The sequence below is a fragment of the Rissa tridactyla genome, chromosome 18 (genome assembly GCF_028500815.1).
Source record: "Rissa tridactyla isolate bRisTri1 chromosome 18, bRisTri1.patW.cur.20221130, whole genome shotgun sequence".
NCBI lineage: Eukaryota > Metazoa > Chordata > Aves > Charadriiformes > Laridae > Rissa > Rissa tridactyla.
Genome location: NC_071483.1, coordinates 4577193 through 4601516, shown reverse-complemented (window position 1 = coordinate 4601516; position 24324 = coordinate 4577193). Strand labels below are relative to the sequence as shown.

The window sequence follows — 24324 nt, the reverse complement described above, 5'->3', positions numbered from 1 at the left end:
GAAAAGGGAGGTTTGGATTAGATAGTGCAAGCAGAAACAGCTTACATTTTCCACTGCCGTTTCCCAGCCCCCATTTTCCTCCAAAGCTCGCTGTTTCCAGCTCTCTCTCTGCAAGCAGACACCCCACAAGCTCACGTACTAACAGCATTTGCTGTTTCCCAGGGGCACCATCTGACCAAGCCCAGCTTCTCGAATCCACCTCCACACGCGCGCAGGCAGCCCTGTAATGCGACCATGCAGGGAAGCCCAGCAAGTCTTGACCTGCCATTTTAAATCCGCCGGAGCAGAGCTCACTGATAGAACACATTTAGGGAAGTCCTTTGAAGATGGAGGATGCACAAGCCCTCTGGCCAAGCAGACACAAGGCCTCTCCTGGAAGGCGAGCAGGGCCTCGGCAGAGCACGGCAGCTCACGCGTGCCCCTTTGTGGACGCGCAGCGTGGCAGCACGTTTCCCTGTCCACAGTCACAGCCACTTGTAGCCCTCAAGAATGAGCTACAGAACCACCACGCTTCATAGCCCCGATGGATGCATGCCTAAAGCAGCAGTCTTTTCTCACCTTTATAGGAAAAACCTTGAAGTTTTAGAAATAAGTGGTATAGCAAACTGGTATCACAATGGATATTTATATCCTATTTACAGTTACTGGAGACTACGCTTGATTTCCCTAAGCTCCATGGCTGTGGGAGTTTCTCCTGGAAGCAGGAGAAATGTGACAAGCTTCGCATGCTGGTATTCAGTTCAGACTGAGAGAGGCTGAGAAGTCAGCCAGGGCCGATACTCCTGGTGTATCAGCATCGAGCCTAAACTCTTCAGACACCCCACAATCTGTCTTAAGAGAGTGCCAAGTCTCCATATGATGGCTAATAATAATAACAACAACATTTCACACCTGTAACCTATGTGCACTGCACCGACCAAAGTAAGGAAGGGGGTGAGTTGCCCTGTACCTCCCACGAGACAACAATTTTCATTTGAGATCACATGGAACCTTTGTCAGGGGGCTCCTGTGTCTCTACTCATTAAAGGGAGCTCCAGATCTTTGGGTTACAGGCTAAGCAGCGCTTCTTCAGTGCCACAAGAGTGTTCTGCAAACCGTTCAGCCTATTGCTGCCTCCTGTCTAGGTGGATATTGGCCACGTACTACACCTTACTCGCACACAGAAGCTGGAATGCCTTGTCCACAAGATCCGTGGCAGAGCAGAACCACCACGGTTCTGGAGGGCTATCTTCGCAGCACTGTGTCTGTGTTAATCCCGGAGGCTGGATATCTTTGCAGCACCGTGTCTGTGTTAATCTCGGAGGCTGGATGCACAGCATCAGGCCACTTGTATTGAAAGAAAGAGGGAATGCAAGTTACCTGTTATGATGACAGACGGGTGTCTCACATTTTCAGGGCTGACTGGGCTATTAGCTGCTTTGCCACCCTCAAAAATCCTTCAGCCTCAACTACCAGTGTCAGACAGCCCAAAAGAGCGGTGTGAAAATGGACACGTGGAGCTGTAAAGCAGGCACTGACTTCTCCCACTGTTACAGGTTTGACTCAGCTTGTGCAAAAATCCTCTAACTAGAAACCAGCTAAGCACTGTCAACACAGGCTGCTAAAAGCAACCTGCGGAGTGATGCAGTTGGCTCTTATGAGCAAACTTTAACAGGACAGCCCCAGAAGCGCTGCAGAGTACGAGTAGCCTCTGAAGGGAGATGAGCAAGGAGAGGTTAGGAAATTACAGACCTTCCTTTTTTTCTAGATCTCTCTGTTACTCAGAGAACGAGACCAAAGCAAGCCCTGCGGGGTGGCCTACAGCTGGTGCTGCTCCAAACGCCAAGGACACCTTAGAGCCGCACAGTGGTTCAGCGTGGGTCACCGTCCAACGACTTCACTCTCCTCCTCAGTGACATCCCAGCCACCTTCTGCCATACGCCAGTTCCTAGCAGTAAAGTGCCCTGTCTTTTTGGCACCTGAGAAGATAGCAGCTCCGAACTATTTAAATTCTAATCATTGCATGCCACAGAAACCCATGGTGCATATATTTTCACGTCTTCCTGCTACCGAAAACTGTAGCAAAGCACTAGCTGACACACAGAAAGGTTGAGATTTGCCAACATCCTTTGGGAAAAACGTTTCCTATAAGAAAAATGCCATTCATGCGATCAGCCCTCAGCTTCTGCCTTCCATTCCTTAATCGCAAACTATTGTTCTTCTCCCTCTGAACACTGAGGTCTTTTTGAGGCAGTTCCCAAATCTCTCCTATTGCAAAACAGCCAGTAGGCCAGTTACCAACAGTCACAACAACTGCTGGCTGCTCTTTATCTTGGCAAGAAGATGGGAGAATTCATCCTGTGGATTCCAGCAGGGAGAGGAGAAGGATATCCTCACAAAAGCAAATGTAGATGAAGGACCACAGCTATTTTAAATATGTTAATGGCAAGTCATGCTACTCAGTCGCACTCTGCTCAAGGGGACGGATACCAAAATAACTGAGCTGTATCTTGCAGCTGCAGCCCTGGCTATTGGTCAGAGAAGACGTTACCTACTGCAGAGGCTAACAGCGTATTTTGCAACAACCAAGACAGAACCTCCCGCAGATGCCGAGGCACCAGCTGCCACCTCCCCGGATCCCTCGGAGAGGTTTGTTTCCAGTCCGGGAGAGTGTGGGGTAGCTGGGGCAGCACGGGAACCGCCAGGTCACGCGTCTGACTATCTGCAGGACTAGTTGCTTGGCTAAAGCAGCAACCAAAGCAACACCGGGCAGTCCTGCAACAGCCTCATACCATGAGATAGGAAGTTATAAAGCATAGTAACCATTACCTCATCTGTTGACAGCAAATTTAGAGCCGTACTCTAATGCAGATCAGAACTATCCAACGAAACACAAACACCCTTGGAGACACTCATAATGCTGTTACTCAGAAGTGGATTTTTAGTTTCTTTTTAGACAGGAAAGGAACAGAACATTACTCAGCATGCCAGTAGGCAAAAAGATGAGCTACTACCAGCTGTGCTTGCCTGTGCAGGATCTGTGGCTGTTAATTTCCCCGTGTTCTGTGCCAGAGGTGACGCACTTTACTGCTTGATCCAATAACCCCAACCCTGCTCCACGCAGAGGGAGCCCAGGTGCTTCGCAGTGGACAACAAGGACAACGTGGTTCTCAGAAGTCAGGCACCTGTGACACTAAACTCTTTGATACTCTCTGCTTCCTTACCACTTGCGCTTCATGTAGGCAGCAGCTCTGTTTCCATACAGCATGGCATTGTTGGGGGCTTTCTGGACTGCTTTGCTGTATAGCTGGATGGCTTGAGTCCACAGCTGGCAAGCAAAGGCCTCGTTGGCTTGCTGCTTGATTCTCTCCAGATATGGAGGTAACTCCACTTGGGGACTGAAGGGAAAGAAGAAAGGAGCATAAGTAAGTCTCACATGCTCTGTTAACTCCAGTTAAACGTCTGCAGTGTTTTGTCCTAGCTTAGCAAGTCACAGCAAACCAAAAGTTCCAAAAAAAAAAAAAAAAGGCAGAAGAGACCATGTACCTGAAGAACCTGAATTTAGGAGGAAGGTTTCTTTTTGACTATCGTTTGTTTGTTTCCATTTTTTCTTTATATACAGACACCCACCTAAAATTGACCAGCGTGTATTTTAAGCATCTAATGCCTCAGACTTCACAAACACATCTTTGCTTTGACTGCATAAAAAAAAAACCATTTCCAGTCCTCCTTTAGCAATGTATAACCAAATGCAAATTCAGAAGGAAACCAAGCGTCGGGGAGTTCACAGGGCTGCCCAAGGCCCATGCTCAGGCAACCCAAAATTCCAGCCACATCTCCGCTGCTGTGGTGGAGGGGCCATCTAGAGGAAACAAGCTGAAAACATTCAACAAAGTGACTTTGGTGGAACCTAGACTACCCATATATGGTATTAAGCAACTGTGCCTTGACTTTTAACCATGTGTCATCAGCTGGAAGAAAAACAGTCAGCAAGATGTGCTTCGAGTTTGCTTCTCCCCAACTGCATTTTGCTCCTAAAGAAAGCAAGCAGCAGGAACCACGGAAGAGGGCTCTCCATCCGTTCCTAGCTCACGTGCAGACTGCAGGAGCAATGGCTCCAGTCACTGTCGTAATGCAAATTTGGTCGCTTCAGTTCAGTTTGCAGCAGGCAGGTGCCCAAAAAAATGACAAAGGGAAGCAAGGCTCTTTCGACCTGACAGCCTCTCCCATTTACCAAGACACAGTTCCTGCGGGCCAGGAAGTAACAACCAGTCAGGACAACTCAGAACACGTTGCTTCCCAACCTGAAAAGTCATTTTTTTAGTTTTGTCTGCAGTAATTCATCATAAGAGGGCAAAAATCCTCACGGACAGCATTTCTCCCAGGACGCTCTTGCCTGATCTGACTCTTGCTCCTAGCCCGCTTATCAGAAACGAATACAGCTCCTAGGACAGAGGCTGCTTGACAATGAAGTCAATACACCAAATGGCTTCGGACTTCACACCTTGTTTAGCAGCATCTAACCCTAGCAAGAGGAAGAGGACATGAACAAAGCCGTAGGGCTTTCATGTAGGTAGACTGGTCCCCTTACCTCACATGTGCTCTTCCTTCAGACAAGCGGAAGCCATTGCTGTGGAGATGGATGCCATTCGACACTCCATTGGTAGAGGTTTTTCCATTCTGCACTTCTGAAGGTCAGAAAAAAAAAATAATAATAAATACAGCCATGCTAAGTACCAATGCAGATTACACAAACCAATATCTGAAGCTTCAGGGTTTTATTTTACAGCAGAGCCAAGCCAACGCCACAGCCCCATTCAGAGCAGAAATAAAACTTCCGTGATTCCACGCACCCCCCCTTCTCCAGCCACCTGGATTTGATTTGCCTTCTTACACTTACTATGAAGTCTCTGCAGTACCCTTTGCAATACAATTCTAGAACAGAAAACCAGATACACACAGAACCAAGTACACACACACAAAGAGAGGGCGCTTGAACTGCCTTCAGACTGAGTCTAGGCCATAATCCGAGTATCTGACTGATCACCGGACGCCTGACATTTAAAACTGCAGAAGCATTTAGTAACATTAATAACTTTGTATTTTAGATTCACTCAGATAAAGAATAAGTATCTCAGATAAAGAGCGAAGTTGTTGAACATTTGAAAGAACAAGGGTGAGGAGGGGAACCACTGGAGGAATCCAGCAAAGGAATTCCGGATGCTTTTTTCCTTTCTTTCTTTTCTTACCCTACTGCTCAAAGAGCGCTTACAATCCTGGGAAGGTCACACAGGCGCATCATCTGCCGTTTCTATAGAAAATATTCAGCTTCAAGCTTTGCAAACTGCATTTATGTTGCAGCTGGAAGTGTTCCTGCGGCCACTTCCCAGCTTGGGAAACCGGGGACACTGCCCAACCAGTCCACCGAACCGCTCGGGGATGTCAGTGTGCAGAGACGTGCACGCACACGAAGTTCAACCTTTGCACCGCTACCGCCTTTCCGCAGCCTTTGCCTGAACTTTCTGTGCCCAACAGGGTGGAGCGTTTGCTGCAACCGCACCGCCGTGAGCCTGTTCAAATGCCGTCCTGCCATTCAAAGCCTGCCCTCACCAGATACCGCAGCACAGATCACCCACATACCTTCGAGACAGAAGAGAAAGGCAGGCAGGGCATAGATTTGCTACCAGGATATGAGTGTTAGATTAAGGCCTAAGGCACGCTGAGTACACAGATCAAACTCTGCCAGAACGCTCGGAGACCAGGGACCGGGCCGAGCTGGGAACACTCCCTGATAAGAGCCAGCCTCTGCCCGGGGAATAATGCTGCAGCCATCATACCGCCTGCAGTATCTGTGTACGAACAGGCCCCGTAAGAAACAGGGCCAGGAATAAAAAGGCTTTTGGATTTACTTACTCATCAAATAAATGCCTTTTTGATTCAACTATCTCATCACCAGAAGGGATATTAGTGCCAGGCCAGATTCTTAGACTAGGGAAGAGATTATTCTGTCTCCTTCCTAATGGGTGTATACGGGGGTAATAGATGTATTCTACATTTTACTAATAAGTTTAAAAAAAAAAAAGTAAAAACCATATACCATTTCCATGCCTGTCCAAAAAGTTTTCCCCCTTAGTTGAAGGCAGGATACCAGGACCTCAACCTCTCTATGAAGCCTAATTTATCCTTCGTGCACAGCTTTACACATTCTCCTTAGCTCAGACAGGCAGACACCTCTCAACAGCTCCCTTCTCCCCTCGAGACACACATTTTGTCACTCTGTACCAGAGTTTTAGAACTCAGGGTCTGAAGCACACTGCAGAAACAACCCAGCAACAACCATGCCCTGCTTCATTTCCCTTGCTCCTGCCCAGATTGGGCTGCACCCTGAAAAATAGTTGTGTCGTACGTGATCCCACTCTGCCTCCCACTCACTTTCATGACAGCATCATACTTACCCCCTGAAGTATGGCACTTCTTTGGGAGAAGAAAAGTGTATGGTCGCTGTTTGTATGTTAGATCAAACAAATAGACCTGAGGAATGAAGACAGAGAATGAGACAAAAAAAGTGTCAGTGAAATAGAACAGAAATAAAACAGGGCTAGACAGGTACACGGTATCACATTTGTGTTTTGCTGTTGCCAATTTTCTAACCAGGAATCTTGGTTATAGACATGTACACACAGGATGACGGCAGCACCAGTGGCACGTTCCATAACAGTACTGGGTTCAGAAAGAGTAACGCTGAGAAATGAGGTAAGGAAGCCCTCTGCACGCCTACAGAACTTAAAAGATGACCTGACCACAAACTGACCTGTTCAAACTGACCTGTTCAGAAAGCTTCAACTCCAAGATGTTTTAACTCCTTCATTAACACAGTGATCGTAAACAAATCAAACATAATTGGCAGAGAAGAGGTGGTACGCTATACCAAGGCAAAAGTCTCTCTAAGCTGAAGCCAGGATTTCCTGAGAAACTTCGAAAGCAGCCCTGTGAAGCCCTAATTTAAAACAGTACTGGTATAGGGACTGACAGCCCCGATCAGACCGACAATTCACCCAACCCAGCACCTTCTCTTAAAGGGAACGAGCACAAGTGTGAGAAAGATCTGTAGAGGACAACCACAGAGTAACCTGCCCACAAGCAAAGTTCCTGCTTAATCCATGCTGATTAATGCTGTCAGGAGGATTTTCTCATTTCACTGATAGGCTTTACAAAAGATCCATGAATATCACCCAGCACTTAAAATTAAAGCAATCAATGCTTCAGGTGAAGGCCTTTGCTTCTCTAAGTTCCTTATTCACTAGATTCTATTACAGAAGCAGTTTGATGTTTCAAGAATGAGTTAGGAAATCTTTTCTAGGTCAGCAAAGGTCAGTTCCAGAACTCTGGGTTTTTTTTCCTCTTCCAGAGAACAAAACGTGAATTGGAAAACCAGAATAGAACGTGGTTCAAGTTTGATCAGTGGTAGCATAACAAATAAATCCCTAATACCAAGCATTTAGTCTGAACGAATCAGAAAGCAGTTTAAAATCAACCATATTACCCACGGAGAAGTTGCTATACCCGTTTTCAAGAACGCCCAATAACGCAGAGTGACCCAACAAACACAACCCAATGTGAAGCTTTCTGCCAAACTTTAGCTGTCGTCTTACCTGCTCCCCTCCCATGTTGACTAAGAGCTCAGTGCCATCAGGACTGAAGGTGACGTACGTGGCCACCAGAACTCTCAGCCGATTGTTGTAGTCTGGAAGCTTCACCGGGAGGTGCCCTGTGGAGAGAAAAGGTTCATACGTATTAGCGTAACCAGTTGTCTTTGTCCTACCCCAGGTGCTCCCTTTCACAAGGGGTCGTTAGGAAAGCAACGCCATGAAGCACATGCACCTAAGGGATTTTCCATTTCCTACTGCTGTTTATTGAATCCTTCCATCAGCCATCGAAACACCCAGATGTGCGTAGCTGCCTTTTCACAAGTTCTAGGTATCAGTTCCACAGGGCCATCTCCGTATGAAGAGAAGACCGGATTATGACCAGCTTGCTAACAATGAAGTCTGCAGAACCCAGCAAATCGCAGTTTTAGGGATTCACTGCGCATTTGGCTTCTGCGATTTGTGGCCATCTGCAAACAAATACCACCATCTTCAACCCTCTAATCAGATTGCCTTAATAAAGCCCTTAGCACAACCAAACCAAGGCTCCTAAGTATTCAGCTCACGCGCAGGTTCTTTTGCTTCAGACAGCAGATGTGTTGCATGACCAATTCAGGGGACCTGAGAAATCCTCTAGCGGGACTCATCAGAAGCAAGACTGTCAAAACCGGTCTGCTGAACGTGGTGGTCTAAGATACTTTAAAAAAACCCAAACATTTGGGGGAAAAATAAGATAGTAAACAACAAGCAGTGAAGAAGAATGTCATCTAGGTTGCCCAGATACTGCATCGCTGATTCTTCATCTGCAGGATGAGGATAAAACACTTCTGTGCCAAAAAGATTTTTAACAGCAGCCTGGCTGGGACCAGTTCCAGGAGCCTATAGCACCCAGGTTATCCAATCCTTGGCTTTCCAATAAAAGTGACAAAAAGACATTTACGCTAGACAAGAAGAAGTAAGGCCGGCTCACGACCACACAACACCGCCAAACCAGGGAAAGCGGGCAGGTAACACAAGCAAGAATTCACAGCATTGAAGTTAATAATCTGCAATTTGCAATTCCATGGAACATCCCTGTATCAGGGAAGAACTCTTCCAAGCAGTAGTTTCTTGTGTGACTGGTAGAACTCTGCTTCTTCGGGCATTAACTTAAAGTCCCATCAGTCACGCCCAGCACAGGTCCCAATACCTGCCACGTAGTACTGTGCCGCACCGTCCGGGAGGGGTTTCTGCCGGTCGCAGAACGTGTGTACTCCAGCTGAAGGACTCTGCTTCATGCTTTTTCTAATGAGAAAGAAGAACAGTCTTATAACCACAGCATTCAACTTCTGGAAGCCTGATCTATGCCGACACTTCTTGTTTGCACACAAGGGGAAGGCCTCGTACCTATACAACTGTGCAGTCACAAGCCTGCCTCGCACCACCCCATTGTACTCACGCAGTTCGAAAAGACTCTGGGTGATAGAAAAGACTGAGTAAAACTGCACGGTGAGACGGGCGAGTGCCGGATCATTGCAAGCCCCCTTCCCACCAGAGCCTTGAAGAGATTTCTCATGGAATCACAGAATGGTTTGGGTTGGAAGGGACCTTAAAGCCCATCCAGTGCCATCCCCTGCCCTGGGCAGGGACACCTCCCACCAGCCCAGGTTGCTCCAAGCCTCATCTGGCCCGGCCTTGAACCCCTCCAGGGATGGGGCATTGACAACTTCCCTGGGAAACCTGTTCCAGTGCCTCACCACCCTTACCGTACAGAATTTCTTCCTGATATCCAATCTAAATCTCCCCTCTTTCAGTTTGAGGCCATTACCCTGTGTCCTATCATTAGACTCCCTGATAAACAGTCCCTCCCCATCCTTCCTGTAGGCCCCTTTAGGGACTGGAAGGGGCTCTAAGGTCTCCTTGGAGCCTTCTCTTGTCCAAGCTGAACAACCCCAACTCTCTCAGCCTGTCCTCACAGCAGAGGGGCTCCAGCCCTTTGATCATCTTTATGGCCTCCTCTGGACCCGCTCCAGCAGGTCCATGTCCTTTTTGTGTTGAGGACTCCAGAGCTGGACGCAGGACTCCAGGTGGGGTCTCCCCAGAACGGAGCAGAGGGGCAGAATCACCTCCCTCAACCTGATGGCCACACTGCTTTTGATGCAGCCCAGGATGTGGTTGGCTTTCTGGGCTGCAAGTGCGCATTCCCTGCTCATGTTGAGCTTCTCGTCTACCAGCACCCCCAAGTCCTTCTCCTCCGGGCTGCTCTCAAGCCATTCTGCACCCAACCTGCATTTGTGCCTGGGATTGCCATGACCCTGGTGCGGGACCTTGCACTTGGCCTGGTTGAACTTCATGAGGGCTCAGAAGACCCAGAAAAAGCAGCTGCCATTACCTGTGGTTGTGGATCATGCGTATGTCGTAGAGCCGCACAAAGGGTCCGCTTGCCCCTACTGCTAAGTAGTTGTTATCTTGGGGGTTGACCGTCAGGCATTTGGCCTCCACCAGCTGTCCGCAGTACTCTGTCAGGTCTATGAGGACTTCGGAACGTTTGCTGTTCTCTCGCAGATCGTACTGTCTGCAAAGGGAAGAAAGAGTCGGGCAACCCACATCACCAGCTAACAGAAGCAGCAAGCGGAGAGAGGTTAGCTTTCCATGGGGACCAAACTGAAGTCCACTCAAAGCAGCATGTTTATACTGCTCAGTAGTGACCTACACTTAATTATCTGTCACCTATGAAGAGATGTTAACAGTCATTTGCGCCATAAACATTAACAGTCATTTGTGCCACGAGTTACTGGAAGCATCTCAGTTCAATATACGCTAGGCCTCAATATCAGGATAACCATTAAAAGCAGCTCTATAACGCGCACAGATTTAATCAAGTTCCAAATTAAACTCCCAGTCATGATCTCACAAACAGTAGCTCGTATGAAAAGTGTACCAGACCCTCAGAGTAACATTACTCATTTAAGAGTCTCAATGACTCTGGAGGGAAATGTCGCTTGGTGTTGTATCTCCCTCCCATTTGACACGGCTGTTTCTTTCTTGCCCTCCCTTTTCAGTGGGGGGAAAACAGAGGAGCTGAGTAAAGTGCATCAGAGGAGTCTTTTCAAGACGATTCCTTCCAGTTTCAGGAAAGGGAAAGATTAGCTTAAGCTCTTTAGTACGGGGGCAGTCTCTCTTCAGATCCGTGCATAGTACACACCAGAGTAGATGCTAATCCAATTAATTTTGGGGCAGAACAACTAGAGTTCTGTACCTGATTAGCCCGTCTTCTGCTGCACTCCAGAAGGTGTTAGGCCACATGGGAGCTGTGGCAATCCGCTTAACTCTGTTGGTGTGATCTCCAAACATGTGGATGGTCTCCTTGACAGTCAAGTCATGGACATGCACCTTGGAATCTGCAGCTCCCGTGATGAGGATCCGATCCCCTGAATGCGGCAAGAACTGCGGGAGAGAGATTTGATTCAAATTTGAGAAGCGCCGAGGCTGGTCACACAGACATCGCTGAGCTGTCGTGATGGGTCACAGAGCAGTTGGCTTTAGGAACGCAGGATGACCCACGTTATTACCTACATCGCACACATGCCAACGTGCACACTCAAGAGTCACCAACTACAGCAGCACACAAAACGGTCTCTTCGTCACACATCCCAGTGTGCCACAACCACTTCCTTTGACTTTACAGAGGGAATGAGATAAGCCTGGGAACAGGTATTAGATTTAATGCCATTTTTTTCCTCAACATTAGAAATATTAAATTATTTCAGGAGGGAAACCACTTGTAGGAAAATGTTTCCCAGCTTCGGTTGCTGATTTTGTCAGCCGTTTATTCCTTCCAATCCCATACCTTGACAGAGAAGATGTTTGCAGTATGTCCTGTGTGCATCGAAAGGAGTTTCTTGTGGTGCAGAGGATCCCAGACAATGGTATGCTGGTCATCAGAGCCAGAGGCCAACAAGCTAAAAGAAAGAGAAGAGAAATATGCAGCGTGTATTATTCTGTTCTAAGCTGTGACCAATTTCTTAGAGTGGTTTGACCACAGACAGCCATTAAGTTAATTCAGCTCTAAAAAGCCTACTTCCTCTCTCTTTTCTCAGCCATGTGTTCTTGTTGCTCCCCACGCGCCAATCCATTCAGCCAGTTCAGGGAGCTAAAGCAGCCAAACATCAACTCCAGAGAAAATAAAGCCAGTGTTTTTCATTGGTTTAGCCCATCGGACCAGCTCACCGCAGATTCAGATGGCACCGGGGAAAACAATAGGAGCATTCGGTCAACAACAAAATGCAGGGCCTCCATTTGCCTTTTTAGCCCGGCTGCATTAACTGCTCCACATCATCCCCGAATCCAAGCCAAGGCATTCATTCCTGGACTTTGGATGTGCCCGAGCAGTCCTGAGCCAGGCCCCATTTAGTGATTCACAAACTGCTTTTTAAGCGTAGGGTGTGGCAGCGGTATTGCAAGGCGGTGTTTGCCTTGTACACCCATCTTCATTCGAAGCAAAAGAATTTGACATCTGCAACCATCAGCTGTTTTAAACTTATTTCCTTGTAGCCAGATCTCTTTCAAGTACGTGAAATTTTCACTGGTAAATAATTCTGAAGAGTATCAGACAGCAGACTTTGGATCTTTTAAGAGGCCTGTCAAGAAATATACGCTCTTCCTTCCATCCAGTAATTTCTCATGCAGATATTCTTTATTCCACTTGGACAACTGAAATGCTCTTATGTTTAGTTTCCCCCTAAAATTGCAGGGAAGGGTAAATGCTCTACCTTCCTCCCTTATATATTTGTCCCCCAGCAGAAGCTTTTAACAGCACGGTGCAGGGGGTGGGGAAATGTCACTACCAGCTGGGCAAATCCTGAAGATCCATTATAATCCATAATACCACTTAAGAGAGGAGAAGCAGCCTTCAATCTCTACTTCTTAGTCTGACCATTTCCCTTCTGAACTCTACCAAAGGGGCATTCCTCATACCATCCAGATATATTTAACAAAATGAAGCTTCTTTTGAAGCGTGAGCTCCACTACAGTTCAAAACTTTGAGCCTGAGCTCCCTTTTGCCAGGAATGAGAAGCAGCTGCTTATGATAAGACGACCTACGTCCTGCTCTTGGCAGAACCTGGGGTTATCCGTTTGTTGATCCCCCAAATCAAGCCACATACTTACTCTCCTTTTTCATTCCATTCAAGACAGTTGACACACCCAGAGTGACCCTGAGGAAAAGAAAAAAAAAAAAAAAAGAAAAAAAAAGAGAAAACAGTATTATACAAACTTCAGACTTATCAAACAGAGCTGTTCTAAGACAAGGACACAGCGAGCTCCCCACACATAACAACTTGTTCCAATACAAGCAGGTTTTTTCATTCCAACCCTGTGAAAAATAAAAAAAATAAAAAAAAAAAAAACCCAACAACCACCCACATGGCAGATAAGCACCTCCAGAAAAGAGAGAGACATGCTCTAGCAGCTGGGGTAGAAAAGGCAAAATGAAACAAATAAAGAAAAATGTAGTGTTGAATAAAATGGCAGTTTAGTCTCAGAGGCTACAGATGAAATCCTGCTGTACACACGGAAAGGTGACTTTGCTTCAAAAGCCCTTGGCTAGGCTGACAAATTACATGTACAGGTTCTCCGGGAACGCAGGGAAAATGCACTTTTGATAACTCTTTTAGAAGCACCTTGCTGCTGGGTGACTGTATCATCCATCTTCATCCAAATTAACTAACAACTGTACCAGGAGAGCACTGAGTAGCGTTTGATAGGGGAGATGCGACTGAAAAGGGGGACAAAAGAATCCTTTCCTCCCCCAAACCAAGACAATCTTACGGTCTTTTAAAGCTGTGTCAGACTGCAATACAACAACCTATTTTTTAGGCAACATTACACTCTTCAGCATCAGAGATGAATATCTTGAACAGTTGACAGTTGCCTTTTTCAGGCGCTGCTGTTAGGATTAGCTGATACACACCCGTTAAGGACTGTCTCGTAGGTGCATTAGGTAATGCAGAAAGCTCCCGCAGGATCTCACTGAGCTATTCCTGGCTCTAATGCAGTTTAGGGGACTAAGTAATCGCTGTCTATCCCATACAAGAGAGAGAACGCCACACACTCCCGCATGCTGTCCTTTCTGCACTAAGTTGTACACGCAGCAGCTCGGTTTGCTCGTTAAAACACCGCTCACTTACCTGCAATTCTGCTTCTAGGCCCAGGCGTCGAATGAATGGATCGGTGACGTGATAGTGTCGTTCGAAGCCCAGCGCACCCCTCTCCTGCACAAAGCAAACAAGCGCCACACTGACTACAGCAGACAAAACGCTCCTTTTGCCCTTCCAAGAGAAGATTTCAGAACTTCACAAATGAAGCAGGGACCTTGCCAGGTATCGGGGTGTCCATAGCACCAGGTACCTGTCCCATAGCAGGGAGATGTTATTTGCATCTTCCCCAGGCAGGCAGTTTGTAATCCTTGCCCCTGAATTGGTTTTAAGTGATGTTAATCTGTCAGGCTCCAGCTGGGTAGCCAAGAGAAGGTTTGAGAGGCCCACACTAAGACAGAATAAGTTGCCTACTTTGGGCCAGAAACAGGAGATACAGGAAAAGCTTGGGAATGCCTGTCGTTATCCCTTGGTGAGGATTTCAGAAGCAACTCACTCCTGAGGCCGGCAGTCCTAGACCACAGCTGCTCAGGAGAAGTCTGCCGTTACACAGGATCTGTCCTGAAGGACCACCACCACGGGGCAAAGCACTGGGGAACGTAACTGGGCAGCAGCATCCTTTAGAGATGGCTTATTTGATCAGAAATGGAGTAGGGGCATGTAGCTGCAGTACCACAGCACAGCCTGTTCTACAGGGAAGGGAACAGCTGCCACAGAACCGCAGCGGTACAAATGAAGGTGAAGAAAAGCAGGACAGTTGTTTCCCCTGTGATCTCACAGGGTTCACAGATGCGTTAGCAGATGGCTTCGATGAAAGAAGGCCAACTGCAGAGGCAGGCATGAGGAAAAGGGACTGCAAGTCATATTTTGGATGGAACATCTAATGTCCAAGGAGATTCCTTCCTAGGACCTGATCCAGCCCCGCTCCTGTCCCATGCCATGCTATTGTCAGGCAAAGACAACGTAAGCCTTCGTTATCACCATTTATAGATGAGAACCCCTGATGTCAAAAATGGCACTGATGGTACTAGGGACGTGTTAGCAGCCACAGAGCAGACACAAAGAACTAGTACTACATCACAGCTCTGCAGACCAACGTTAAGTAAGGAACTCCACACAACAAAAGCTATTCGAAAACAAAATGGAGACACATATCCATTCAAGGCCAGGCTTTATGAGGCTCTGAGCAATCTGATCTAGTTAAAGATGTCCCTGCTCACTGCAGGGGGGTTGGACTAGATGGCCTTTAGAGGTCCCTTCCAACCCAACACATTCTATGATTCTGGGATATAAGGGGACTGGAGGAAAACCAAAACAAAACCAGGCTTTTTTGTACTAACTTCCATTACAAACTTCAGACCCCTTGACATATTTTTTATGGTAGCACTCCCAAAACACTGCTCGGTCCAGTGGAAGGTGCTGCAGTTATAATTGCCTTGCAATTGCAACCTCAGTGGCTTTGTGAGGTCTGTGCAGTAGGATATTGCTTTTCCTACAAGGAACTGTCAGCCTTAGCAACCTTCCCAAGGTCACACACGAAAGTCTAACAGAGCAGACAGTGTGAAAAAGTCCCAGGCTAACGCTCTAACCACAGAACCATCCCTTCCTTGTTAGAGCAGTAAAATAAATCTTTGCACATGGATTAAATTACAAGCTTATAATACAAAGTTTGCTACCCAACTGCAAAGTGAAGCGAGCGTTCAAGCTCTTCATTCCTTATTCTGGCCACTAACAGACCACTTTCGTGAATGCTGATCACCAGCAAAGCTGCAAATGATTTAAGGCCTCTGAGTCCAAGTAATAATTGCCTATTGTGTCTGCTATGTCTGTCCTTTCACGTTAAGAGATATTTCACAAATGCAGCCATCAGATGACGGATCCGACCACCGAGGAAGTTTTTCCCTACACAAAGGAAGCAACACACCACTCTTTAAAGAAAAGGAGACAGAAAGAGACTGAGACAGAGATCATTAGCTTCACTACAGTCAAAAAACACCTTTGATGGCAAGATCATACGATAAGAACACATAAAGCAGCAGACAAAACTCACGAGGGAAGCTAGCTAAGGGTCCTTTATGGTGCCCAAACACAACCAGGCTGATTTCTCTCTTCAACATCGTACTCAAAGGGAACAGACCAGCTCATGTCAAACTATCACGGTGCGCTCCTGCTATGGAGAAGGACTGTATTCCTGTTATGCCATACTTCATCCCAGCTCTTCGTTAAGGACAGCGACAGGTCCTATGTGTTTGTTCTCTTAAGCTACTTATACAGTTTATCAATACCTAAAGAGCAGAGATCTTTTCAGAAGTAAAGGCAACAACATGAGTATTTCCCAATCCAGCATGAACACTGATCCTCCATCTCTCCACCCAACACAAGCGACCGCTTGGCTAACACATACCTTGATCTGTCTGTGGATGATGTCTCTGGTAATGTTTGCTTTTGCCATCTTCTTGCAATGGGGCAGACGAAAAGAAGCTATCGGAAGAGCTGCTGTGCATCCAAGCATGCCAACAGAGCAAAGATCCACACCAAGGGCATTTAATTACCTGCAGGACAGGAGAGGGAGGGAACAAAGGCAGGCACACAAACATATTAGGTCATTTATGTACAGTATTATGTCATTATTTTTTTTTCTAAAAATAGCAGTGGCTAAGAACTGAAAAGTTTTGTATAAAGGCTCCTTGAAGAAATTCGAGGATGGGAAGGAACGATGTAAGACTGAAGAACACCTGACTTAAGAGGCCATCCTCATTTTAGGGAGAAATCACAACGAGCAGGACTACATCGGCCTAGAAAAGCCACGTTTCTATGCCAACAGAGACCCTGCAAGTCCAGGGTGGCATCCTGTGTCATCGCTTGCCTTTCACCATTCCGTGTCCACTCATGTCCAAGGCCACTTTCCCCAAACTCCACAACCAACAAAGACTTATTATATTGTGAATAAACAAGGCATCGATATTCTTGGCCACCTCTTCTCTCTCATTTACTACATTTGATCATCAGCCAAAAAAAGAAACCAATCCAAAAACAAAACCCAAAAAAGCATTTCCTTAGAAATCACAACAGGTTACACTATCATCTGAACACCCAATTACATTCGCAAGAGAAAACGGGCAATCATTTAAAGCTGTATTTCCAGGAGAAATTAGAGTTTCCCCTCCTACTCTTAATGGAGTTACGTACTTAACGCACCAACCTAAATAATTTAAACCCCATAAAATCAGCTACATCTACTAGAAAACATTCAAATTGCAGAGTGATTGTCACAACCCTGCTCCAGACAGGCTGCCTAGCAAAGGACCAGCCAGTCTGTGAGAACTGATGTAATTCACTACATTTACATACCGCAGGCCCTGCGCTGTCCCATTTTGATATTTTCTACAGTTCTCTTAAAAAATAAATAAAATAAAACATTAAACATCCATTTTGTCCTACATAACCCAACAGTTTTAAATTCTCTTTCAAAGCATTCACAAGCAGAACAAGCCAAAATTTTCAAGCGAGTCCCCTTTTGAATGAGGAAATGCTGATTCATTGAAACAAGAACATTTTGCAGAAACGCAGCAACAAATAACGCCGTTGAGGTCAGGGCAGAAGCTCTGACAAACCCTGCCTGATTCTCTGCCGGTTCATCTCTCAGGCTGCTGCAAAGCGAGGATTTCCACCTTCAGCGACTTCGGGGTCGCACAGGAGCTTCCACTGCATGGGCAAAACCACGAGGCTCCTGCACCCCAGGATCCCCAAAGCCCTGGGCTTCGGCTTCAACCTGCTTTCAAAAAATTGTTAGCGTCCCCATGGGTAGGAAGTACCAAGAATTTATGTTTCCTCACAGAAAGCAGAGTCTGGACAAAGTGGAAGTTTGGATTGCTTTCCTAACGCAGCTGGCTCCTCTACGCAGCTCCGCGGTGAGCACAGCAACGTCATTAGACCTACAGATAGGTAGCAAAGCCATACAGACAGACCGAAAATTGGATTTTCTTGCAGCAGAAAAGCAGGATTTTTAGGGTAGTCATGGCATGTCTACGATACAACACAGAGAGAAAAGGCCCAGTAGTTTGTAGGTCTCTGAAGATGAACGTCCCTACTGCAGACAGCAGAAGACAAGCAGCCCTCCCGGTTTGTATTTCAGTCTTATTTTGTATTTATGATGAGAAAAAAATTGATAAAACTCCCACAGCGAGAGCGCAGGCCTTGAACGCGAGTCAGGACGATGGGAGGACTTTGCACGGCAAACCTGCTCCCAGTCCGTGCCCAGCGAGGACTAACGAGGCCGTACTTTCCCCAGGACCAGTTCACAGCCCAGATGTACACATACCAGCCCAAATCACCACCGTCCAAGCCCAGTTTCTGCAGCTGATGTGACCGGTAAGCCAACGTCCTCTGCCACACGCCTCAAGTTCAGCGTGACAGAAGAAGCTCAACTCACCCCCCAACGTTGGAGCAATCAGCTGAGATTTTTTGGACCCCACCATCTGTTCTAGTGCATAAATTGGGGCTTCCCTAGAACCCTCTGGCCAGCCTAAAACTGAGCTAGCGTGTACATATTTGTCCATCGTGTATATATTTTTTAATCCACATTCCTTTTACTCCAGAACTAGCATGGGGAATGCTAGCACGCATGCCCAGGAAGACACCTCATGTTTTAAGCATCTTTAAACCTCATTTACTCACGTGTTAAGTAATAGTTGCTTCACTCTCAGGCTTAATAGCAAGAGGCAGCACTGTGACTGCATTCCATCATCAATATTTCCCACTAATTCTCGTAGTAGGATGATTTAGCTATCGGATTTTGATACCTAACCTCTGGCTTTCCACATGAGCTTAGTGTAGGTATTGTTTTGCCTGTTTATGGAGACGGCGTCTCTAAGCAGACAACAACAACTGCCCTTACGAGCAGCTCACAGGCATGGGATGGAGACGAAGCAGGAACCTGCAGCAAAGCGCCTCGGCACAAGGGCAGGTGGATCCTGTTGACTCTGCAGCTCAGAGGTAAACACGGGAAACCAGGACAGACCCATCGCCCCTGGTGCCCAAGGCCAGCTCGACATAAACGTGCCAGCTGGGCTAATAAGCTACGTTGCGGAAGACATTGTGCCATAAGGAGGTGGTTTCCAGACACGCTTTTCTGCTAAGCTCTGCAAGAGAGAGAAGAGGGCTGCTGACTCAAAAAGCAGCTTCAAGTTTGGATAGACTAAACGTGCAGGGATGAATGGTATCTGTGATCTCTCTCTCCCAGTTTCTCCAGACACCCTTTCCAGCTAACAAGCCTCCACCTGCCCTTCTCCTAGGCTGGATCCCCACAGACTGGCCTCCTTTAACCAAACCCTCTGGGATACACAAGTGTTTTCTCCATCCGTAGCTGCAACAGGGCAGAGAGGCCTTCCACCGCTCTGCAACGCCTCAGCAGCTCACCCCGCAGGCGAGGGACGCTGGTACTCACTGTACAAAACCCAAGATCTTCTCACCTCTAAGATTATATCCCGAGGCTCCCTTCCTCCTCCTCCTCCTCCGTCTAGCCCTACGAAACACACCAGCCACCCGACCTCGCACTGCACTTTTCTGCAGGAACCTGTGACCAGTGACTGATGACAGTTAAACACTTTTTCCAGAGAAGTGAATAATCCATTAACCCAAAGTACATCATAAAGAGAGACGAGGGACAATATTCCAGCAGATCTCAATGCCTCGGCCTTGTCTGCAGCTTTCCACTCCTCTTACTGCTTCCCTACAATGTTCCCAGACTCTCTCCGCAATCCCCCCTCTCCAAGCGGCATCTGGCTAACCCTTCCTCTTCCCTGCCAGGCAGGGACTGTTCGTCTTCCTCTTTAAAAGCAGTTTAGTTTTCTTTTCATCTTAGGACCCCAGAGAGGCCTAATGCCATGCCAGAGCCAAGCAGGCAGTCACACCCTGACTGACAAATGCCCCACTGCTCTCTTAAGATCCCTGGAAGTATTTTTGTCAGATTTCCTTACCTCTAGTCACAGCTATTTTCTAAACAGCTCCTTTTTATGCAACTCCTATCTAGCAAGAAACGGCACCAAATGACCTGAAGGACACACATGGAGAAATACACGTTCATGGAAAGACAGATCTCTCATACTCTACAGACATAAATAACCCACACCAAGAAGCCAGTTTACTGCTAAATAGGTTACTTCAAAACCACTAATACACTATAAATCCACTCTTTGACTGTACAAATAGGATGCTCAGAGGGAACGAACATCCAGCCCCTCCCCAAAACCTACCAGTCCTTAAGAGAAACTCAAATTCTCTTGCTCTCCAATGAAGTCTCCTCCGCCACGGCATTTTACACCTTTCTGGAACTCCGAAACACACACTGGCCAAGGGAGTGCTGCAATACACAGGAGCTTACTATCTCTGCGAGTGTTTTTAGGATTACAGGTGTGTTGTGGAGCTTCCCAACACTCCGGACAGGTCACTGTCAGCTGCAGTAACTCAGAGGTGTTCTCAACAGAGCATCGTTCATCAGGGTCTCAAAAGAGATCAACACATCTTACCTTTATTTCTTAAAAGACACAGGTCAAGAAAATCATCCATTAAATCAGCCCTTTGGTTGACAAAATGGAATAAGCCAGAGTTTAAAACAAAACATCCAATGCAAAATTGACTTTAAACATACTAATACCAGCACCCAAGGCTATGCTAGCAAATTGTTCAGTGTCTAGTATACCTGAGATGCTGATGCATACTTTTGAGCATTTGATCATTAAAAAAAAAAAAAAAAGGACAAGCTTGGAAAAAAATGGTCAAACAGGAATGCATGAGCCTAAGGTGTCTCTCTTGCCTAGACAGGGCTTGGTTTGGCGACTGAATACTGTAAAACGCTTAAAGGTCTCCCAGAATACGCATGCATGCTTGGCCAAGACGACTCTTTCTTGCTTTCACGATGTCATTTTTTGTTGCTCAACAGGCACTGAAAGGGCTTTGGCAACCTTAAATTATCGTGGAATCACAGAAAACGCATTAAGAAGTTCTAAATTCTCATTCCAGTTCAGACTTTGTCCATTAGCCGCAATGGTCGCAATCCCAGACTCACATTGGCCATGAACGTGATAGTTACCTAGTTCTCGAGTTAAAATGTGTAGAGCGCCTACTATGAAACAGAAGATTATATCGACCACACCATTGTACGTGTAGATCAACAGTCTCCAATTACGTTAGAAATTGACCCTGACATAAAGCATAAAACCCCCTAAGATTTGTAGGTCTCCTGGAAAATATATACAATCAGAGAAGAATAAATGGTGCTTCCAATTTTTTAGACACGTAAAGACTTCCAATTATGGATCCCCTTCAAAGGGTCTGTCCATTTGTTACCACTCAAGGCATGTAAATTGGTATAGGATGTTTCCCTTTCAGCAAAACCTCTGGTTTTTTGTTTCTGCAAAACCACGTTCTGTTCGCTTTTAGCTACATTGTTTCCTAAACCCTTCATGCAGTTCTCTGGCTTTTAATTAAACCTATACAACCAACTTAAGTCCCAGCAACAAGGAACAATTTCAGGTAAATCTGCACTATTGCTACCAGCGATGACCCCCACAAGCAGCTTCACTTTGGCCACACCTAAGAGATCATCGTGACCTTTTTTGGTCACTTATTAGATGATACTGGAGCACGTTTCTCCCTCAACCTTCAAAAGCGTCTCTGCGCTCAATTCTGCGCAAGGACAACCTTCCCTCGTCCATCGCTGTTCCAAACCTGCATGGAATACCCCAGACAGGACTAAAAACCTGGGACGCAGTTAAAGACATCGCCTCATCCACAGTGACGGACTCTTCTCAAACTACCCCCTGAAGCATAAAGAGGACCATCCCACCTGCAGTTTGCTGCGGTTCACTCGTGGACTCTTCTGCTCCTGCAACATAAAAGCTCCAGAGGCAGAAAAAGAACTTTCGCAACACTTGGCCTTTAAATCTGCAGTCAAAAATTAACAAGCCACAGATTTCTGCAGGCTGTGGGCTCAAAATCTGCGAGGCTGTATTTACACTGACAGTAACTTAAGACCCCCGTAAGCTCCTGGAAAAGTATGCTTTCAAAGGGTGCTTTGGGGTATGGGGAATAACAAAATTCTCTGGCTTTCCCCAGCTGGCTATTCTAATTTTCCTGGAACACTTGCTCTAAGTCTGGAAAGAAAAGCTCGACATTGATAATGCAAACAATTCAGTCACTTTAATATTGAAGGGTCCCAACGCAGCTAGGATTTGGGGGGTTGCTCTTTTGCTTGAACGTGTTTTCCCCGCACAGAATCTCCTACACACACACCCCTACTTCACCGACACACGCAGCAACGCACTGACGCAGAGAAGTGCCCTGCAGATATGGGCTTCAAAGTTCAAACCCGGGGACCACCACCCTTCAGAAAAAGCTCCGTCAACCCTAAGAAACTCCACAAAGCAGCCAGACCCATTCTTAAATCCGCAATCTTAAATAAGCAATCCACTTCCTAACTGTTTGGATGTTACCAAGTTTCTCAGTCTCCAAACTCAAGGTCATTGAAGAAAAGCAGCACTCTGCACACTACAAACCTTGCGGATACGCGACGCATCCCAAAGGAAGATTCCTATGACCCTTCCCTTAAGCATCTATAAATTACTTCACCCATCCAAATACCACCCAGGACCCAACTCAGCAGACTTGTTTAGCCTCACAACTTATTTTCCCTATCCTCTTTACCTTGACTTTCCAAGAGGTCACAGATCAAATTAAAATATATACATATAGATAGGTAGATTTATATTTTTTTTTTTAACAAACCTAGAGAAACAAGAGGAAATGACCTGGTTAGCAGCAGACACCTCATATAAAGAAGGGCTGAAGGAGTTGCCAGGAGCAGGACAGATGGCTCAGAACACGGAACCAGCCAACAACAGAAGAAGTAGTTGCTCACAACAGAGGTGGACAGGAGAAGAGGTAGAATCTGAGACCTGACAGACCCAGCACAAGAGCGTCAGGGAAACTTTGATATGCCCAGAGACGCTGGCCCACATGGTGGTTAGAGCTCAGGCAGCAGCCCTCTAAGCTGGCATCCTACCTCTACCTTTCATCCTCCAGCTGACGCAGCCATCCACAGGAAAAAAAGGAAGATGCTAGACCTCAGCCCAGCACAAGTGACAACCCGATGCCAAGACGCACATGGCCCAGCAGCTCCAGGAAGGAGTTCAACCAGCAGACGCTGACAGAGAAGGAAAGGCTGATCTCTCTAAGGAAAGGGGCTGCAGGACACCTACCAGGGCAGTGGAGAGTTTCATGTGAAGGCTTTAGTGAGGGAAAGGTGAGGAGGGAAGAGTCAGCCTTTAGGAAAGCGGAGAAGAAAGTGAGGAGAAGGCAGTGCCAGCTGCAGGTGGGGGAAAGAGAAGTCAAACGGCAGGGGCTGAACCTGGCAGGGGGGCAGGTACCAGCCAGGGAATACAGGTATGGACAGGGCTGGGCAGAAAGAGGTGCTTGGTAAGAGAGGGAGGGCAAGGAGAAGGGTTGGGGAAAATGGGAATGAGGGACTGGGACAGGGGGGATGGATAAAGGAGGGATTCTTAAGAGGGATGAGGTCAGGCTCTTGGCAAAGCAGGGGGGGAGCCTGGCAGGGAGATGGGGGGGAAGCACATGGCAGGGCCTGGGGTGGGGGTAACAGGAAAGAGGGGGAAACCTGGCAGGGGGAGACCTGACAGGAACGAGGGGGAGAGCAAGGGGTGTGGGGAGAAAAACTGACAAGAAAGGGAGGTAAGGGGCAGGGTGGGGAGGAGGACAGCTGACAGGGAAGGGCTGGGGGGGGGATAGCTGAGAAGGAATGGGTATGGGGGGGAACAGCTGACAGGGAAGGGGTACGGGGGGGAACAGCTGACAGGGAAGGGGTATGGGGGTGAGACAGCTGAGAAGGAAGGGGTATGGGGGGGAAACAGCTAAGAAGGAAGGGGTACAGGAGGGGGACAGCTGATAGGGAAGGGGTATGGGGGGGAGAGCTGAGAAGGAAGGGGTATGAGGAGGGATAGCTGACAGGGAAGGGGGGCGGGGGGGGAGACAGCTGACAGGGAAGGGGTACGGGGGGGATAGCTGACAGGGAGGAGGGGCTGCGGAGGCGGCGGGTCCGGACGGGCCCGTTACCTGTCAGGCCTCCCGGGTGCGGACGCAGCGGGCGCTGGAAGTTGCGAGGCTCCATCCATGCGAGGTGGGGAGGGAGAGCGGACCAAGAAGAACGGTACCGAGGAGAGGGGGGGGCGCTGAAGAACCAAAAGGCCTTCGCAGGCGGCAAGCACCGTCCCCGGGCCGCGGGCAGGGCCCTCAGGCGCGGCCCGGCCTAGGCCCCGGCCGTGCCCCCCCGCCCCCTCCCCTGTTTACCCCCTCCAGCTGTCCGGGGCTCAGCAGCACCCCCCGCCGCCGCTCGCCCCGCGCAGCCTCTGCGCATGCGCCACGCCAACTGCGCCACCACCCCCTTCGCACCCGCCGCCACCCCGGCCCCGCGCAAACGGCGTAAGTCGCTTTCCAGAATACTTCCCCCTGCCGGCCGCCACCACCCCGTGATTGACAGCTCACCGAATCAACGG

The 24324-nt window shown here is 47.6% G+C and overlaps 1 protein-coding gene across 6 annotated transcripts in view; it reads right to left on the bottom strand.

Moving 5' to 3' along the window:
• LOC128918827 (WD and tetratricopeptide repeats protein 1) overlaps nucleotides 1-24119 on the bottom strand; it is a 43047-nt gene extending 18928 nt beyond the window's left edge. For 3 of the 6 annotated variants that reach the window (XR_008469724.1, XM_054223524.1, XM_054223526.1), the window contains exons 1-12: nucleotides 23885-24118; nucleotides 16164-16311; nucleotides 13793-13876; nucleotides 12774-12820; nucleotides 11455-11566; nucleotides 10864-11051; nucleotides 9997-10179; nucleotides 8815-8909; nucleotides 7632-7747; nucleotides 6435-6510; nucleotides 4571-4667; nucleotides 3204-3377 (exon numbers count right to left, since the gene is read on the bottom strand). Coding sequence is in view for 5 of the 6 variants with exons in the window: in XM_054223524.1 (XP_054079499.1) it covers nucleotides 3204-3377; nucleotides 4571-4667; nucleotides 6435-6510; nucleotides 7632-7747; nucleotides 8815-8909; nucleotides 9997-10179; nucleotides 10864-11051; nucleotides 11455-11566; nucleotides 12774-12820; nucleotides 13793-13876; nucleotides 16164-16271 (1280 nt within the window). In the remaining variant the exon portion in view is untranslated. Of the gene's footprint in view, nucleotides 1-3203; nucleotides 3378-4570; nucleotides 4668-6434; nucleotides 6511-7631; nucleotides 7748-8814; nucleotides 8910-9996; nucleotides 10180-10863; nucleotides 11052-11454; nucleotides 11567-12773; nucleotides 12821-13792; nucleotides 13877-16163; nucleotides 16312-23884 lie in introns of all 6 variants that reach the window. The other 3 variants (XM_054223527.1, XM_054223528.1, XM_054223525.1) reach the window with 2 other exon arrangements.
• Between the last annotated feature and the right edge of the window lie 205 nt (nucleotides 24120-24324).